At 38.1% G+C, this 20,113-nt stretch overlaps 1 protein-coding gene and 1 pseudogene across 1 annotated transcript in view; one reads left to right on the forward strand and one right to left on the reverse strand.

Moving 5' to 3' along the window:
* LOC104707080 (probable nucleolar protein 5-1) overlaps positions 1–1,114 on the reverse strand; it is a 4,706-nt gene extending 3,592 nt beyond the window's left edge. The window contains exons 1-5 of the mRNA XM_010423354.2: positions 1,017–1,114; positions 657–758; positions 535–576; positions 256–435; positions 10–174 (exon numbers count right to left, since the gene is read on the reverse strand). Of these exons, the coding sequence (XP_010421656.1) occupies positions 10–174; positions 256–435; positions 535–576; positions 657–734 (465 nt within the window). The 5' untranslated portion in view covers positions 735–758; positions 1,017–1,114. The remainder of the gene's footprint in view (positions 1–9; positions 175–255; positions 436–534; positions 577–656; positions 759–1,016) is intronic.
* On the forward strand, positions 1,169–3,927 carry LOC104709482 (annotated as a pseudogene).

A 20,113-nucleotide genomic window follows, 5' to 3' on the forward strand; every position in this document is an offset into this window, starting at 1 on the left:
AATGACTACCTTATCAGAACTGAACTTTAGTTTATATCTGGCAAGACTGTGAGACAATCCTAGGCTCATTGGAGCTAGATCATTATCCCCCAATCCAGATATAAGTTCAGTAAGCTGGCTTCTGACACCTCGTAAAAGCTCCATAACAGCATTGTTGTGAACACAGTCTATTTTCTACAAAAGTGAAGCAAATCCGTAAGAAACAACCCATCTTCATAAATGAAAGAGCATACCAGACCAAAACAAAGTACAAACCAGCTTCTCCTTGATAATATTTCCAAGCTTGGAATCAGCAACAGCTAAGGTTTCACCATCACAGTTTGCTTTCAAAAACTTGCGTAGACCCTTGCTTGGAGTTCCATCAAGCAATTTAGCCACAGCTTCAAGAGCTTCAGATGTGTTGTCAAACTTGTCAAAAGCTTTAAGCTTAACCATCTGTAACAACGCCAAAAATGATATGAGAAACCGACACACAACAATATATGGCAGTCTCTAAGTATAAAAACCATGTGTAGAAGAAACAGAAGTAATCACCTTTCGGGCTGACTCTGCAGTCATGAACTCATTACCCAAATCCTACAAAAACACCAAAATTTACAAACTTAGAATAAAATACACAGACAAGGAGAAGACAGCACAAGGATGAAGATAATAACCTCAGCATTAGAGAGCTTTCCTTCCTTCAATACTTTAAAGAGGGCAAAACCACCTGGCGTCTCAAACAGTACTAGCATTTTCACAAGCTCCTAAGTCAGCCCCTGAAATCAAAACACCCTTAAAATCAACTCAATGTCTCAAAGTCACCATACTTACAAAGTTCTTTTAGGAGCTACAGAAACTAAGCTAGTAAGAAACCATATTCAAGAAAAAGCCTATTTCAAGTTTACAAATCCGACAAAAGAAAACAGAGTACATTACTCTGTTCAAATTCTTCAAAATCAGACAAAAGAACAAAACTTTACTTAGTCAAAATCTAGAACTTGGAAGCTAACAACGAAGAAAGAAGATTCAGTTACCTCGGAGGGTTTACGCACAGACAGAGAGAGAGAAGGAGAGAGAAAAAGTTTCAGGAGCCGCGATTTTTCTAGGGTTTAAGATGGTATATATATTTGTTGAAGAAGGTTCAGAGATTCTCCAAGACGCTGCGTTTTATTGCAAAAAGGGGGCGAATTTTGTAACTTTTAATCAGCTAGGGTTTTTAAAACGAAGTGATTTTTTAAAGAATTCAGCATTTTGGGCCTAATTTAACTCGGCCCATTAATTCAAAAGACACCGTTGTCTTGAGTACACAACAATCATGTTAAGCCAGCGACATGTAAAAATTAAGACAAGAACACAAGTTTAAAATGGAATCTTCAAAGTTGTTATTTTTATTGCGAGAATGTACAAATGCCAAGTCGTTAAGACAAGCCAAGCTTGTTCACCAGAGAATACTCACGGTGGGGTTACGTAGCGACGTCGTTTTATGCAAAAGTCTCATCAATGTCTACTTCGCTTGTAAAGACCATTGCTCGGCGAGACTCGTCTTCGAGAACATGGATACACGATCAGATGTTTACATTTGGAACTCGCTTGTGTCTGGTTATTCAAAGAACTCGATGTTTCATGACGCTCTTGAGGTTTTCAAGAGATTGCTTAATTGCCCATTTTGCGTCCCTGATTCTTTTACGTACCCGAATGTGATTAAGGCTTATGGTGCGTTGGGTAGAGAGTTTTGTGGTAGAATGATTCATACTCTTGTGGTGAAGAGTGGGCATGTTTGTGATGTGGTTGTAGGGAGCTCTTTGGTTGGTATGTACGCAAAGTTTAACTTGTTTGGGGATTCAGTACAAGTGTTCGATGAAATGCCTGAGAGAGATGTTGCTTCTTGGAACACGGTTATTTCGTGTTTTTATCAAAGCGGGGAGGCAGAGAAGGCTTTGGAGTTATTCGGTAGGATGGAAAGTTCTGGATTTGAACCAAATTCAGTTTCATTGACGGTAGCCATATCGTCGTGCTCGAGGCTAATGTGTTTGGAGAGAGGGAAGGAGATCCATAGAAAGTATGTGAAGAGAGGGTTTGAGGTAGATGAGTATGTAAACTCTGCTCTTGTAGATATGTATGGGAAGTGTGACTGTTTTGAGATGGCTAAAGAGGTTTTTCACCAAATGCCTAGAAAGAGTTTGGTTGCTTGGAATTCTATGATTAGAGGTTATGTCTCTAAAGGAGATAGTAAGTCATGTGTTGAGCTTTTGAATAGGATGGTCGTAGAAGGAACTCGACCGAGTCAGACAACCTTGACCAGTATGCTGATGGCTTGCTCTCGGTCACGGAATCTCCAACATGGAAAATTCGTACATGGTTATGTGATTAAGAGTGCTGTAGATGCAGATATCTATTTAAATTGTTCTCTGATTGATCTATAATTCAAGTGTGGTGAAGTAAAGTTGGCTGAAACCGTCTTTTCTAAGACTCAGAAGGACGTTGTTGAGTCATGGAATGTTATGATCTCTGGTTATGTCAGTGTGGGTAATTGGTTTCAGGCTGTTGAAGTTTATGACCAAATGGTGAGTATTGGAGTGAAGCCAGACGTAGTAACTTTCACAAGTGTTTTACCTGCTTGTTCGCAACTGGCTGCGTTAGAGAAAGGCAAACGGATTCATATGTCCATTAGTGAGAGCAGGCTCGAAACAGATGAGTTGCTGATGAGTGCACTTCTTGACATGTATTCTAAATGCGGCAATGTGAAAGAGGCTTCTAGAATTTTTAACAGTATGCCAAAGAAGGATGTTGTGTCATGGACAGTAATGATCTCTGCGTATGCATCTCATGGTCAACCCAGAGATGCCCTTAACCATTTTGATGGAATGCAGAAGTTTGGTGTAAAACCTGATGGGGTTACTTTTCTTGCTGTATTGTCAGCTTGCGGTCATGCCGGGTTAATTGATGAAGGTGTTAAGTATTTCAGTCAAATGAAATCAAAGTACGGAATCAAGCCTAGTATTGAACACTACTCGTGCTTGATTGACATTCTTGGCCGAGCAGGTCGGTTGCTTGAAGCTTATGAAATTTTTGAAGAGAAACCAGAGATAAGAGACAAAGCTGAGCTTCTCAGTACTCTTTTCTCTGCTTGTTGTTTGCACAAGGATCAATCATTGGGAGATAGAATCGCAAGATTGCTTGTGGAGAAATGTCCAGAGGATGCATCTACCTATACTGTCTTGTATAATTTGTATGCCTCTTGTGAGTCATGGGATGCAGCAAGGCGGGTCAGAAGGAAAATGAAAGAAGTGGGACTGATGAAGACACCTGGCTGCAGTTGGATTGAGATGAATGAAAAAGCGTGGCATTTCTATGCTGAGGACAGGTCTCATCCACAAGCTGAGAACATTTGTGGAAGTCTTGCCCTTTTAAATGGTCACATGGAAGCTGGTCAATGATTCTTATGGTGTTGCATCTGTCCCAAGGAGACTGTATCTCAGGCTATGTCCAAGTAACACAAATGCTGGTTTCAGAGCAAAGTCATGCATTCAGAGCATCTGAAGCTTTTGAATAAGGTTGCTGGTGTTTTAAATGCAACACTGGATGAATATTGTTTCACATAACAATTAAGAAGCATGTTCCACAGTAAAGTCTTTCAAAGCTCAACCTAAGCATGTTCAACATTATCAGCCTAATCTGACCCTTGTCGATTGCTTCACATTCGTGCTGCTTCTCGTGGTTCATGACACCTAGGACATGACTATCTCCAAGACTCCAACGTAAAACCTAACTACAAGGAACGGGCAAGGACGTTTTGGCCTTTCATGTGAAAATATGCACTGAAGATCCCACCATGGATCCTTGATACATACTCGTCCGGTAGTAATCTGTAAGCCTAGAGGACAGAGGGTGACATTCATCTCAGACTTGCCTAGCTAGAGCTACTCTGTAATGATATATGTCTTGTTTCTCCAATGATTTTTAAAATTATATATATTTTCGAAGATTATGTTTCCTACTTAATTAAACTAAGGAAGCATTAGAAAAAACACTAAAATGTCGGGGTTTATAAAATTGTCCGTCAGAAACCGAGCTCACGATTTCAAGATTCACTACTCCCGATTACACATTAGAAATCCTATACCAACAAGTTAAAACACACTAAAAAGGAAGAAGAGTAACCCAAAAACAATCATATATATAAGGTCTCTTTATTGGTTGATTTTCATTTAATGTTTTTTAATTTTTTTTAAAATTATTTAATTGTTTTAAACAATATTTAAGACTCAATTAACACAATACACTTAACTCATACATTAAAATAAAATTATAACTGAAAATAAAATAAATTATGCATTAATTTTATTCAAACATAATAAAATATTATTGTAACTCCATAATTTTAATTTTAAATGTAACTTCCATAAATTCTTATCATATAAATAAGCATTATCTTATTCTCTCATATTGACTTTCTTTTACTTTCACATTTTCACATTCTCTCATTCTCTTCCACTTCTTTCATTCTCTTCCACAATAGTACAATACCTCAAATCATTTTCTTTTTTTGTTTGTTTTGTAGAAACATGTTTTAAGAACTGAGTTTATCAATTCAACTTATTATATTTAGTTTTCTTTAGGTGTGATCGACTATATAAACTCCCACAAGGAGCAAGATTACACCGTGGAGAAAATGAAATTTCATTCATGAGAAAATATATCTACATGTCAAATCAACCCAAACATGCATGTAACTAAAACAAACTGAACTCAAAAATAACGTTTTATTAATTGAAAGATTAAATAGCGAAAACTTTAGATACGATCAAATAGCTCCTCACCAGTACTGTTTCTTATTCAGATCCAAATCCTTATTTGTCGCTTCATATTCAAAGTATTCTGAATTTGATCTCGAATTTTATCGTAAAAATCCAACTGATGAAGAACCCATCTCAATCATAGCATAACACTAGATGTTTTTTTTGTTTTTGTTTTTTTTTTAAGATACCATTTCATTCATGAGCCCTTAACTGGGAAGTACGCTATTACAATTTTCCGGAAGAACAAGATAATGAGGATATCCAAAGGAGATAGGACTGAATCCTTTATACTTGTTAAGGAGGTTGAAAGTGAGAGTACCAAAGGCAGAGATAGGTGTCCTGTGTGGAAGTAACCGATGTTGTGTTTGTTGATGCAGCACGATCAAGCCACAAGAGTCTTCTCCTAATAGTTAGCTGTATTTCCTTCTGAAGTTGAATTTCGGTGTGCGAGTTTGAGCTATGTAACCTTGCGTTACGCTCCTTCCAGATGAAGTAAATAAGAGCATGGAAGACCAATTTAGAAATTGAATTAAGTCTCCTATTTGTAGTGGGAGACTTAATCCAATTTAATAGGTCTTCAAAAGTTGAGGATGGTGGAGTTGGCATTGAAGCGAAGAAAAGAGACCAAAGAGTGTTGGAGTAAGGACAATAAAATAATAGGTGGTCCCTTGTTTCATTACCGGTTAGGCAGAGAAGACAGTATGGTGGGACTGGAAGATTCCAGCGGATGAGTCTATCCCGGGCAGTAAGTCTACCAAGAACTATAATCCAGGTTATAAAAGCCATTTTTGGAATTCTCTCTTTAAACCAAACCTGAGAGGACCAGGAAACAGGCGGACCAGGGGGATGCAAGTGACGCCATGTACGCATGGAGGAGAAAGATCCCTAAACTTGATCGGGTGTGAGGTTCCAGTGGTATATATCACCACTAGCATCTGGATTAGGAGGGCTTTGGTCATGAAGGCAAGTTCAGAGTAGTTGGGCGAGAGGATGGCGTCCCATTGGAATATTCCACGCACCATTCAATACTGCTTCGCTTACTGAAGCTAGAAAGCTTATGCCAGTTACCCGTGGAGCAGAATCTCCAAGTAAGTCGATGAGTGGTCCAAGACCAGTCCAGTTGTCATGCCAGAAAAGAGAATATGACCAGAGAAAACACTGCAATATATGAACGGTGTCACGAGAGATCTGAGCTTACAAAGACGCCTCCATATCCAACTACATGTGGTACGAAAGTCAGCATCCCAGAAGCATTTGCCTCTGATCAGATGTTGCTTGACCCAGGAGACCCATAACGATCCCGCTTGCGAGAATAGAAGCCATATCAATTTGAGGCCAAATATCTTGTTCCAGTCCAAGAGCCTCTTAAGACCTAACAGCAAACTGTTTCCCAAGAAACATTTGCTCCTCGAGCAGAGTCAGCAACGCCGTTCCACAAAAACGCACTGCAGATTTGCTCAAGCTTCTCCATGCATCTGTTGGGGAGCAAGAAGATTGACGCCCAGAAGTTGATTGTACTGTTGATAACCGACTGAAGGAGTTGTAATCTGCCAACAAAAGATAGATACATGTTCTTCCAAGAGTTTATACGACCTTTGACCTTGTCTATGAGTGACTGATAATCGGATTCTGAGAGCTTATAAGTGATGAGAGGAACTCCCAGGTACCGCATTGGCAGAGAGCCATGTGAAAGGTTGTGCCTCTCAGAAATTTCCCTGAGTAAATCCCTATTGTCTCCATCCAGATAAAGGCAAGTTTTCTACAATTTTATTCCGAGCCCCGATGCCTCCTTGAACTGAGCAATTATGTCAAGTATATTCACTAATGAAACTTCACTCCCGTCAAAAAAGATAAGAATGTCATCAGCAAAGTTGAGGTGAGTTATAAGAGGGTTTGCGCACAACAGGTGGGTTCGATAATGACCTGGCAGAGCCGCCTTATCAAGTTGCTTTGAAAGGATGTCCATGACTAGGGTGAAGAGAGGAGCTGAGATGGAGTCACCCTATCGTAGGCCTTTTTTTCCAGGAAAGAACCCAATCAGCTCACCATTAAATCCCACAGAGTAAGTAGGGGAAGTATAACAAGCCTTCAGCCAATTGATGTAAGTAGGAGGGAGATTATAGGCTTCTAGAATATTTGACAAGAATCCCTAATCGATATTATCGAATGCCTTGGTCAAGTCGATCTGGAGACAACCTCTTGTCAATGGTCCTTCCTTATTGAAATCGGCAACCAACTCGGATGCTAAAAGAACATTTTCGCATAGTAGCCTACCAGGAATGAAGGCGGTTTGGTTACGCTGAACAACCTGACCAGTGAAGAGCTTGAGCCGATTAACAAGGATTCTAGATATCACTTTGTAAATGGTATTACAGCAGGAAATTGGCTTGTAGTCAGAGAGTTTTTCCGCTGCAACGGTCTTGGATATGAGGGCAAGGATAGTAGCATTGACTTGTTTAAGAAGTCTTCCAGTCTTGAAGAACTCAAGAACAACTTCTATAACAGTAGGGCCTACAAGAGCCCACGGGCCAATGAAGAAGTCAACCGTGAAGCCATCTGGTCCCGGGGCTTTGTTCCTTGGAAGGGAGAAAACGGTGGATGTGATCAGTTCCGGAGTTGGGATGGCAGTAAGGGAAGCTGACATTTCCCCTGAGCATCTGAAAGGATGTAGTTCTCTTATCGTCTCAACTAAGAGTGGGAAGTGTTCCAAGCATCCTAGAGTAGTATTCAATTATCATATCCTTGAGTAGACCTTTATCTGAGACTCTTCCTCCCCTGTCGTCTAGGAGAGATCTGATTATATTCCTGGCTTGATGATCCTTCACCGCATTATAAAAGAACCGAGTGTTTGAGTCCCCTTCTGAACACCTTCGCAATCGTGACTTCTCCTTGAGAAAAGACTCCTCTGCTGCTGATATAATTAACCATTTATTCCTTGCCAATTTCTCCTCTTCGAATAAAGCTTAATTGGGGTTGGATAGAAGTTGTCTTTGAGTGAAATCCAGAGCCTCTAGTGCTTCTGCTGAACGAGCTTGGATATTACTGAATTGGGTACGGTTAAGTGTCTTACATGCCACCTTTACAGCTCTCAGTTTCTGACAAAGCTTGAACATGGATGTCCCCGGAGCCATTGGCAAATTCCACGCTGTTTCCACAAGATTAGGATCATCCGGATGAGACGCAAAGAAGGTGTAAAACTTAAATGGAACCTTACGCCTTTCAACAATCTCAGCGGTCGCCACTAGGATGGGGGAATGATCCGAACCATCCGGGGCTTCAAATAAAGCACTTGATTGAGAGAAGGCTGTCATCCAAGCTTCATTGACCAAAGCTCTATCAAGTTTTCGAGTAATGGGATTTAGAGGCTGTCCATTAGACCAAGTATGAGAAGTTCCTCGACTTGCCAGTTCAAGAAGTTCACAGCCGTCTATGCATTGTTGGAATTCAGCCATCCCCTGAATTGGAAGAGGATAAGGGTGGAGAGAATAGTGCTCATCGGCTCTAAGTATTTGGTTAAAATCTCCAATAATCATCCATGGATGAGATCTTTGAATACTGTGTGAATGCAACTCCTCTAAAGTCCTCCATAAATCCCTTCTTGCTATCATACAGTTCCTAGCGTAGACAAAGGTTACTGAGAAAGAAGTCGAAGTAGCCGGATCAAATAGTAAACATGAGATGACCTGATCAGTCCTCTTGAGGATGATGACATTGATAGCTGGATCCCACACTAACCAAATTCTGCCATTTTGGGCAAGAGAAGAGTAATTGAACTCATAGCGCCATCCCGAAAAGTTTCGAACAAAAATAGAAGAAGCATTTTCTTCCTGTACATGAGTTTCCAAAATACCTCCTATAGAAGGTCTACTAGACTGAACCCATCTCTTGAGCTCTAGCTGCCAGAGGGTAGTATTCAAGCCCCTTATATTATATGAAAAAAATTTCATCATTATCAAAAGCTAAGCTTTCAAGCATGATGAAGATGGGAACGACCCTGAACCGAGAACCGTCCTTGACCAGAGAGCTTGGTTTTTTTAGTTATTGTATTCGTGGTAACATTCGAATTACTAGGTGACTTAGTAGTCTCCTTGGATGAAGAGGGAGCTACTGAGTGCACATGACCGAGTTCTAGTTAAATAGCTGATGTAGACTTGGCCGAAGGTGATTTAGAATGGTGTTGGACAACCTTCCAGTCAGTGCTAGTGTCGGCTGATGGGGACTCAGCTGAAGGGGAGTCAATGTATATGTGGGTTGCTGGTGGAGGTAGGACCGGGACTGTAGTAGATGGGGAAGAAACCTGAAGAGCGGTACCTTCGTTGATTACTGCAGTTGAACCATTAATCGTCGAGGAATCTGGGATAGGTATGCCACTAACTAAGTGTCGTTTAACTTGCCATGAGGTCTACAAGCCCTTAGAAGAGCGCAACGTCTTCGACAAGTCTGGAGCAGATGATGCAGCTGGAGAGAAGGTGACAGAGGGAGCTTTGGCGGTGTCAGGGGGAGCTGAGGTTTTTTCAATATTCGGAGCAGAAGGGCAACGATGATACAAGTGACCATATACGTTGCAGAAATCACACTTTGGCGGGAGGCGAGGGTATTCAACCCAAATTCTGAGCTCATTTCCAGCATCATCCTCTACTAGCACAGATTGAGGGAGAGGTTTCTTCAGCAATATTTCTACCTTGATGCGAGTATCTTCTGTCAAAGGTGGAAGTTGGTTCTTTTTAGTGTGTAAGGGCCTCCAATCCCTGACGCTATTGTGCTTAGGCCTGGGAGGGAGTACAACTGAGGAGGTACATTCTTGAGGATGACCCAGATCGGGAGAGAGACAAGTTTGAGCGGTGTTAATGTTGCTGTCGGAGACCAAGGTGTGATAGTGAAGAGACAATTGCCTGCTTGCCAACAACCAACTTCTAACACCCATTTATGAGTGAGATCCGAAGGTATGTATATTAGAACCAAACCATTCGGTAGGCTCCTGATATTGATTCTACCATTCTTTCCCAATATCGGGTTAAGATATACAAATATTTTACCTGGAGGAGGAGGATTGCCATGGAAATGTGCCATAATGTGCTCCTTCCAAGTGTCCGAAGACTTGAGTATGACAGAAGATGGAGCCCGAACCCGAGGAGTGCCATCCTCATTGAATTTAGGGAGATCTGCTTTGTTGATGTTACGAAGGCTGGGGTTGAAACGCTCGGCACAGGGAAGAGTGGTATCATCAATCATGGGCAGATCCGGAACGTCATTCGCTGAATTCGGTGGAGTGGGTAGCGGATCCAGAGCGCCTGCAGGGATCTGCTGAAGCTGAGCAGTCGAGGAAGGCAAAGTAACTACAGGTTCCGCACTAGGGGGAGGCTTAGGAGACTTTGGGGATGGAGCCGAGTCTAAATCCATGTTAGAAAGGAAGAGGGGGGAGAAAGGAGAAGATTCTCAACGGCGGCGTGAGGCCTAACCGTCAGACGGCGCCGTTGGGAAGTAGATATAGGTTTTCGCCTTTTTAATCGCACTTTTTAGAGAGAGAAAAAACAATTTACCAGCATTCAATTAGTTTTAGAGAGATAAAAAACACTTTTTTCTTGCATAACACTAGATGTTGTAGCGGTCATAACAAGAACAAAGGAGGAAGATGATTCATCATCGTTCCTCTTCAGAATCTCCATCCTACGATAACATCTTTGAGATGTTGTTCAATTATAGAACCCAAATCTCAAAGATCACATTTCGGGAGACGGGAAAACCAAAGTTTTGCCACTAAGACAATCAAACATGATGTTTTTCATCTCCAAGTCTTTGTTCTCTTTCCACACCTTCTTTCAAGACTCGGTTGCTTTGGTGATCCTTTGTTGGAGAAAAGTCTCTTGGTTGACCGTCTTCTTGGGCTTGTTCATCACCAACATCATCTTCCATTGGGACACTACCTTGTAAGCCGTCTCTCTTGATGGCCACACCTCCGGGTTGGACTCTTACGCATTGTTGACGACAACACATATTGGGACGTCACATAGAGTTGCCAACCTTGAGCTTTCTTCAAAACATTTTTTTTTCCTTTTTTTGAATGTTGATTTCGTTGCTGTTTCATTTTCTACGAAACTCTTTTTCACTTTCTAATAGGGAATATATGGGCCATGGGCCATGGAGTTAAGATGGACCAAAGTGTGACAACCCGTCCCGCGGATCCCACTAGCCTACCCGCTAGCCGCCCCAACGGACCCCAAGCTGGCCCTGCAGGGCATCGATCCTAATCTCTCACTGTGGATAGGAACTATTCATCCGAATCCACCAGTAGGTTATTGGTGCGCCAGGCGTTCCTCGAACCCTGGTCCCCATCCTTTAACAACCTTCCCACAGGACAAGCTGTCACCAATTGATCTGCAGGTCAATAACCTACTGGTGGATTTGGATGAATAGTTCCTATCCACGGTGAGGGGTTATGATCGATGCCCTGTAGGGCCAGCTTGGGGTCCATTGGGGCGGCTAGCAGTGAGGCTAGTGGGGTCCATGGGATGGGTTGTTACAATAAACATCCGTGTTCCGGGATTAGAGTTTGCGATGTGTTGAGTAAACCAAAGGGGTGGATTTTAATTGATTTTGATTTAATTAAATCCTGGTTTAATCTAATTAAACCAAGGGGCTGTTATTAGAGAGGTGATTTTTAAATCCATATGAAATTGTAAATTCTAAAAATCAAAATACATGGATTTTGAAATAACATGTTTTATCCTTGGATTTGAATCCTTCTATTTTATACTTTCAAATCCATTCAAATATATTTAAAACATAATGTGGATTTTGAAATCCAAAAACAAATCATTTACTGAATAATATGGGATTTTAACAAGTATTTATAAATTATAGACCAATAACACATCATTTTGATAAGTATTTTAAAATCAGTGATTGAATAACACATGATTTTAGTTTGGATTTCCAAATCCATTAAAATCATAAAACCAATAACCCCCTCCAAAAATCCCTAATTTCTCTCATGAAGTCATGCCTCCTCTCTTCTTTTGTGCTTTTGTCGACATTGTCATCATAGAGAGGGAGAGAAAGATAGATAACTCTTGGTTATTGGGTGTAAAAGAGAAAGAGAAGGAGATTAAGATTTTTCCTTAGAGTATAGAGAAAAACAAAATTGTCAGGGTTTCGAAGAAGGAGGATCTGACTGGTCAAATCGTTTCGAAAGGTATTGATTTTTGTTAGGGTTGTAGCTAAGAGATTTTCGTAAACTCTCATTTTTACAGAAGTGAATTTGAGTTAATAGTTTAGGAGATATTGGCAGTTTCATGGGGCGTTTCTTCTCATTCGCGGATTGAGACCAGAGGGTGTTTCGGGATCGATTGCGGTTTCATCTGAGAGCTGATCGTGCTGAAATTTTGTGGGAAGCTTCTGTACGTATAGACCTTGCTTTTCACTGGAGGGATTAGAAAGTTAATGGTTCGTTTTGATTTCGTGGTTTCACTTGTGAAGTTGTTCTTTTCTATTTTTTCTGGCAGTTTGTTTTCAATGTTTGTTTGTTGTTGTGATTGGTTGTAGGAGCGAGTTTGGTTGTTTTTGGATATTTGAGAGCCTCTCAATTGGTTGTAGTTAGTTTCGTGAATCACTTGTTAAGGTGAGTGCGTGACCATGAGCTTATCTAAGCGATTGAGTTGTATGACTTGTTTTGTGTGATGATTTATAGGTGTGGTGAAAGTGTTATTGGTTGTTCTGTTTAATGGTTGGTTTGTTATATTTTATTTGTAGTTGTACTCTTGATTTGCTTGTGTGTATAGCTCCTAGATGGGAGGATCGCCTCAATGGGTATTTCTGGTAATACTCACGCATCTCATTGTGTTTGTGGTGCAGGTAGAGACAAAGTGTGACCGTGAGATCATGGCAATGAAGAGGAGGATGTTGTAGGGACTTAGTTTTTATGTTTTGATTTACGCTAGGTTGCTAAAATTGGAATGTTGGTGTTAGAACCATGGTTTAAGTTGCTAGATTTTGGTATATGATTCTGGTTAATTATTGGTTTATTATTATTGGTATTTTCTGCTGTTTATTTGGTGATCTAAGTTTCTGCATATATAAATAAATATTTTTTGGCTAATTTATTTATTATTTATTATTTATTATAATTTATTTACAAAAAAAACGGGTCAGGTCGTTTCACAAAGTCCATTAAGATTTAGCATTACGAGATTAGGGTTAATATACCCTCAATCTTATATATATGTTTGTATAGCCCCTATTTCAATTACACAAGATAATACAACACAATAATATTCTTCCCAAAACCATTCTCTAAATCTATCATAGTAGCAGAGCTTTGGAAGGCGGTCAAATTTTTGAAGGCGCTCAAAGTTTTGTAAAGGCCATCAGAATTATGGAATGCACTCAGTGTTAAAGTCTTAGAGCTGCGGAATGCGCTCAGACTATTGTTTAGGTCTTAGAGTTGTGGAATGCGCTCAGACCATTGTTAAAGCCATCATGGATGTGGAATGCAGTCAGAATATTGTGAAATCCAAGAGCTGCGACATGCGCTAAAGTTGTTATGAAGATAAAAGATGTTGTCGAAGGCGTGCTCAGAGTTTTGTGAAGAGCAAAGAGCTGTAGAAGGTGCGCTCAAAGATCAAAGAGCTGCGGAAGTCGCGCTCAAAGTTTTGCGAAGATCAAACGGATGCGGAAGGCACGCTCAAAGATCAGACCGCTGTGTGGATTGAGCTACAACGGATTTGGATTTGAGTTAATAATCGAGAAGATATCTGCAGTTTTGTGAGGTACTTCGTCTTAGACGCGAACTGAGACCAACAAGGATTGTAAGTGCGATCGTGGTCTTGTCTATTATCTGATCGGCACGATATTTTGGGGGAAGCTCTGTGACATCTAGGGGTAGCTTTTCACAGGAGGGATTTGATAGTTAACAGTTGGTTTTTGTTTTATGATTTCGTCTTTAAGACGAAAGTTTATGTTATTTTTGTCAGTTTTGTTTCAAGGTCATTTTGGTTGTGCGACTTGTTGTTGGGTGTTTTTGGACTGATGTAGACGCGAGAAGAGTCTCTCCTGGTTGTGTTTTGTTGTTCGAATCACCTTGATAAGGTGAGTGTGTGACAATGAGCTTATCTGAGCGATTGGGTTGTATGACTTATTTTGTGTGATGATGTGTAGGTGTGGTGAATGTGTTATGGGTGTTTTGTTTAATGGCTGGTTTGTTACGTTTTTATTTTGGTTGTACTCTTGATTTGCTTATGTGTATAACTCGTAGATGGGAGGATCGTCTCGCTGAGTATTTATGATACTCACGCCTCTCATTGTGTTTGTGGTGCAGGTAATGTGGACGTGGAATCATGGCAATGAGGAGGATGATGATCTAGGGTCTCGGTTGTTGTGTTGTGGTTATGTTAGTCTTGTTGGAACCTGGTTAGAAGCTTGCTAGGTTGCTGGTTATGTTAGTTTGGTTTATATGTTTCTGATGTGGAGGTTATTGTTGATTTATGTTAATTGGAGTTGAATATGTTGGTTTATTGTTTGAGTTTTTAATTAAATATTATGGGGTATCTAATTATATTATATATACTAGGTTTTCACCCGCGGTACACTGCGAAACTAAATTATAAATTATTGTATTTTAAATAATAATTTTTAATTTATTTAGTTTTGAAAATTTTAATTAATTTATAATTTTGTTTAAAATATTTCTTCTTCTTCTTACGTTTTATACAGTTTACAACCTAATTACATTAAATTTGTTAGATAGAATATAAAATTTTACAATACTTAGTTTTGTTTTCAATAATTAAACAGAGGTATATGCCTATATGGTATGCTATTGTATATTTTTAAGTGTATACAATTTATTTTTAGAATATTAAAAATGTGTTGTAGTATGTGTAATATTTTATAGTTTATACACTAAATAATTTATAAGTTAATTTTCCAAACTATAACTACAAATCTATAGTAAATGAAATAAACTAATAGTTTTAATATTGGTTCTATAGTCCAAACCCGTCATGCTAGTCGGATCACACAACATGTTCAAATATTTTTAATTCGCAAAAACTCATCATATGAAACCCGTGAAAGAATATATAGTATGTGAGGTTAAAAATCATTTTTTATCAAATCAATTTTTCAAATTTTTATCAAGTAAACAACGATAGGGGTGAACCTCTTCATTCACCTACTTATTTTATAAAGAAATAAAATTTGTATACATTTTCAATTATGTTTGTTACCTTTTAAAACACTTAGTTTCTAAAAAAAATGGAATATAGGTAAAGTTAATTTGTTTATTAAATTAATTATTCAATGCAAATGACATGCATGTAAATAAGTGTCAACTTTAGGATTTATTTTATAAATATCTCCAAAAAATATATATATAAATGGTTAAAAAAAATGGGCCTGATTGTTTCACGAAAAAACAGAAAGATCCAAGCCTCACATCAACTGTCCAATGTCACACACGCTCAGATCTCTTTTCCCATGCGCTGATAACACCTAAACAAATACATAAACCTTCTCGTTCGCTTACAGAATGATACTCAAGGAGAATTCTTTTCTCTCTTCTTTCTGGAACGAAAATACGAGCCTTAGGGCGTCAAAACACTAGGAGGTTGAGTTTCCTTTTTAGACATGAGCCCTAGGGTAACCCAAAAAAACAGAAAAGTAACCCGAACCCTAATACACAACCAAAATTGGTTCAAGGGCATAACAACTCATATCTATAAAAAATTGTTGCTCTCATATATATATATATATATATATATATATATATTTTTACCCAAATCAAAACATTAATATAATATTTGATTTCTTTTTCTTTCTTTTTGCAAATGTTATAATGAAAATAAGATACTTCCTCGGAAAAAATTAGTTAATTTGCGCACATCTTTGGTGCTATATGCTTAGTTATATATTTTTGTCATAATTTATAAAAGAAAAGACTGCACCAAGTGTGGTTTTTAAATAATCAGAAAATTTCAGATAAAATTAAATTTGAATGTGCTGTGATACGCATATGAGTTTCCCCTGTTTTAGAAATTGCTAGGCTCTAGTCGGACGGTCGAGGTATGCCTAGTGATTAATTAATTAATTGGAGATTATACGAGGATTAATCGGGGACTACTTTTAGGGTTTATATCTAACATTAGAAAGTATATATATTATTTTATGAGTAAAATTACAAATAACTCCAATGGTGTAGTGGTTCAATCTTTATAACTGAGTCATATATCTTTGGTTCGAATCTCAGCTGTTTTTTAATCATTTCGTTTTATCAGAGGGTAAAATCGGTATTTTCTCTTTATCTTATTCCTTCTGGCTGCACACCTACAACCTTAAAACGCGAACTAGTATATTTTTTTCCGTTTTTATCTTTTTTTGTTCGATTTACACCATACTTTATACAAAATCTTCATATCTAATTATAAATAATTGATTTTTATCATAAATCTAACAAATATTTGAGTTTTCTTCACATATTCGATTTATTGGCCGAGGTTACTAAACTCGCGGTGGTTGGATGCCGCCGATTGCTTTTCCTGCGATTAACCGGCTGCTGTGACCGATTTTTAAAACAGGGGAGTTTCCTAATAATCAAAATAACATAAATGTGTCAAGGTAGAACCTTTAACCAACAACAATTAAATTGGGATAAAAAAAGCAAAGACAACATTAGATATTTTTCTTATGCAATGAGAGAAAAAAAAAAAAAAACTGAATAGTTCACTAGAGAACATGTTTTTATTAAAAATTATTGCTGATGAAAGGAGCATAAACACCGGTGGCAGAGGCGGAGGTGGTGACGAAAGGCATGTGACGGGTGATACCAAGATCAACGTTTGGTTGTTGGTCATCCATGAATGGAATATTGGCATGTACTCCATCATAATTCATATTTTGTTCCACCATCATATCCTCGAATGATACTTCTTGATTCATATACTGATTTGAATTCAGATTATGGTTCAAATCTAAATTCACATTCTGATTCCAAGGCATGTCATTGTAAACTGCTTGTTGAATATGATCATAAAATTCAGGAGGAGCCTTATATAGAACTGGCTCCTGTTGATATTGATTCATACTCATATTATGGTATTGAATGATATAAGAATTAATCGGAACATAATGTTGATTCATCTCCTGCTGATTTTGATTAAGATTCACATTTTGGTATTGAATATGATCATTAAAGCCACATGGAACACTTATCGCGGCAGTATTCGGCACAACAGGAAAATCTGCAACAGTAGGAGGATCCATATCCATGACTCCAGTAGGAAGAGGAGGGATAGAAGAAGACTCACCAATTTCTAAACGAATCTGCATCCATCGGGTAAGCTGACCAATATAACGATTAATATATCAATACAAATCGTGAATGTCCTTTGCGTCATAAGGATGCTCCGACATCTTCCCTTCAAGACAATCAAACATAAATTACTTAACATATAACTTTCGGTTCTCAGTAGCGAAGTTGTCTACTTGGTCTTTTACTTCGGCAATCATCTCCCTCAAATAGATCTCTTGATTCATCATCTGTTTGTTCCTTTCTGCCACCGGCGTCTTCATAAATTTCGAAGTCACCTCTTCTATGCTTTCTTTTGACGGCCAAACCTCTGGTACCGATAGGTACGGACTGTAGATGACCCCACAAACTTGGACACCACATAGAGTTGTCAACTCGTGGAGTTTCTTTGTTATCCCTTTCTTCCTCTTCATAAATGTTGCTTTCCTGGATCTTTCATTAGCTATCAAAAATAATTTCAACTTCCTCCTCATTTTTTTGTGCGTCTAATTTGTTGGCATAAAGACTGTTTATATAGGAACGAAAGGGTGTCTCCACTCATTAGATTTCTTACTTTCTTTCTTATCACTTTGATGGACTCAATATTACTTAGTTACAGTTCCAGCCAGTAAATCTCTTATTAATTAGCCACGCTATTATCTATATATGGATCCTTTTATTTATGTGTTTGGCTAATGCCTTATCAAGTTATTATTAGTTTAAACTTGAATATAATATTATCTATTTATAATTTTATTTTACGAAGACTAATTTATTTGAATTTTATATTTTTCATTTTACCTAGAGTAATTTCTAACGTTATATTTTAAGAGAATGTGTTTGTAAGAATTTTAAGTAATTAAAAAAAAAAAAGTAATATATGTCAAATTGTGATTTAAAGGATACCTTGTAAAGTTTGTTATCTGTAGTAAACTTATTTTGGTTAAGGATGTATGTAATGAACATCACAATAGAACTAGAGCGCAAGGTTAATAATATACAAATATCTTTATGAATACCATTTAATTTAACTAATTAGTCATAAAGGTAAAATTAATTTATTAGATAAAAATTATCTTAAAAAATCACATATTTTGTTTGATAAAGAATTTTTTTAAAAATGTAATATTCATATGATTTTAAACTCTATATTGCCTAGAAGTTTCATCTAATTTTGTTTAATCATAAGTTGATTTCAATAAACAAAAAGTATAATTTGGGTAAAATTTACAGTTTAATACTCTAATATGATTTTTTTTTTTTTTACTTTTCTACTTATACATTCACATGGAATGCATATACACCTATGCAGATATTATTCCTTTTCGGGCATTATGACCAACTATTTTTGAGTAAGGAAAAAAGGTATACGTAACTGCACTTTTAGAAATAAATTTTACTAGCTAATTATGAGGACACTAATATCGCTGGCATTCAAAATAACAAATTTCACTAGGAATTACAGCTTATAATGTCAAAAAAAATTATCTTATTAAAATCTTTAAAATAAATAGCATATATATTGGGGTTTTAAATTTAAATTTTAGATAGGAGCTCGTGTCAAATATGAACGAAACTTATTTTTTTTAACTATTGTAACATTCCGAACCCATAAAATGGTGGGTGTCTGTCTATACTATCAGTGTTTAGCGCGATCGAGTTAATTCATGTTGTTTTGTCGGTTTTGTGCAATTTAAGGAAACCCTATGGCTCTCTTATAAATAGGTTGATGCCATGTTGTTGCCTCTGTGGCTGTCGTCATTCCTTTGAGAAAGAGGGAAAGAGATTTGAGGGTTTCTTGTGAGATCAAGTGAGAAAGAATCGAGAAGAGCTTGGCTTGGCTTTGGTGTGTGAAGCAGAAGGAGAGAGATCAGAGGTCTTGTGATGTGAGAAAAGGATTGTTGCTGCTTGTGTTGCATTGTCAAATAAACCCTTGTTTCTGAAACGATCCGACTCATACTCACTAACATCCTAACATCAGTCAACTTAGACTGCACAATTAATAGAACATTAAACTAATAATGCTCCAATAAATTAAATAGCGAATAAACCAATGATTAAACAATGATTAATATCCAATTACCAGCAATGTCATAATGCAAATAACAAACATCCTAATATCATCCTAATGACCGACTATAACAACAAGCAACCTAACAGAAGCCAAACACCAATCAAACGAGCCACTATAACATCCACCTCTTCATCGTCTTGATTCCACGATCACACTTTGCCGTTATTTGCACTACAAATAACAATTGAGATGCATGAATATTATCACAAATACTCACTAATGCAATACTCCTATCTACTGGGCTATACACAAATGATTGAGAATCTTTAAACAACAAACAATAAATACAATCAAACCATAAACAAGGAACAAAGCGTCAACTTCCTGCTGACAGAGTGACCAACACCTGCTCGACATTTCCAAAAATCCTAATTTGTGTCGACCAACACCTCCACATGGTATCGATCAACATTAGTAGAGTCTCCACGCCATCCTCGCATTGGTGACGACCGACACCCTCATGGTGTTGATCAACACTTATGTCGAGCTCCTTCGATCTCCAGCCTAGATCTCCAATTCCAATCACCTCACACTTGTCCAAGACATCCACATGAGCGAAACCAAGCCATCGAGAATACGAAAATTAAACAAATATTTAAGGGAATCAATCACACAACTCATAGAACCCAAAAACACAAAGTCTTAATGTGACACCCTGGTTTGTGGAGAGGTTTAAAATAATTGATTTGGCCACCTATGTCACCAAAGTGCACTTATCGATTCAGTCAAAGGTCCAGAGAGAACTCCACCGTTAAGCGTGCTTAAGCTGGAGTAGTTTCAAGATGGGTGACCTTCCGGAAAGTGATTGTCGGAACTGTGCGAGTGAGGAAAAACCACAAAGAACGATCATGTGATGATTTATAGGGATGGTAAACAAGTCTTTAAAGCCTCTCGGACATAGAAAACCGGACGTCAGATATGGTTTGGCCCACAGGACATGAGTCGACATGGAGCCCACTAAGCGAGGTGGTCCCATGG

The sequence above is a fragment of the Camelina sativa genome, chromosome 8 (genome assembly GCF_000633955.1).
Source record: "Camelina sativa cultivar DH55 chromosome 8, Cs, whole genome shotgun sequence".
In the NCBI taxonomy this organism is placed as follows: Eukaryota; Viridiplantae; Streptophyta; class Magnoliopsida; order Brassicales; family Brassicaceae; genus Camelina; species Camelina sativa.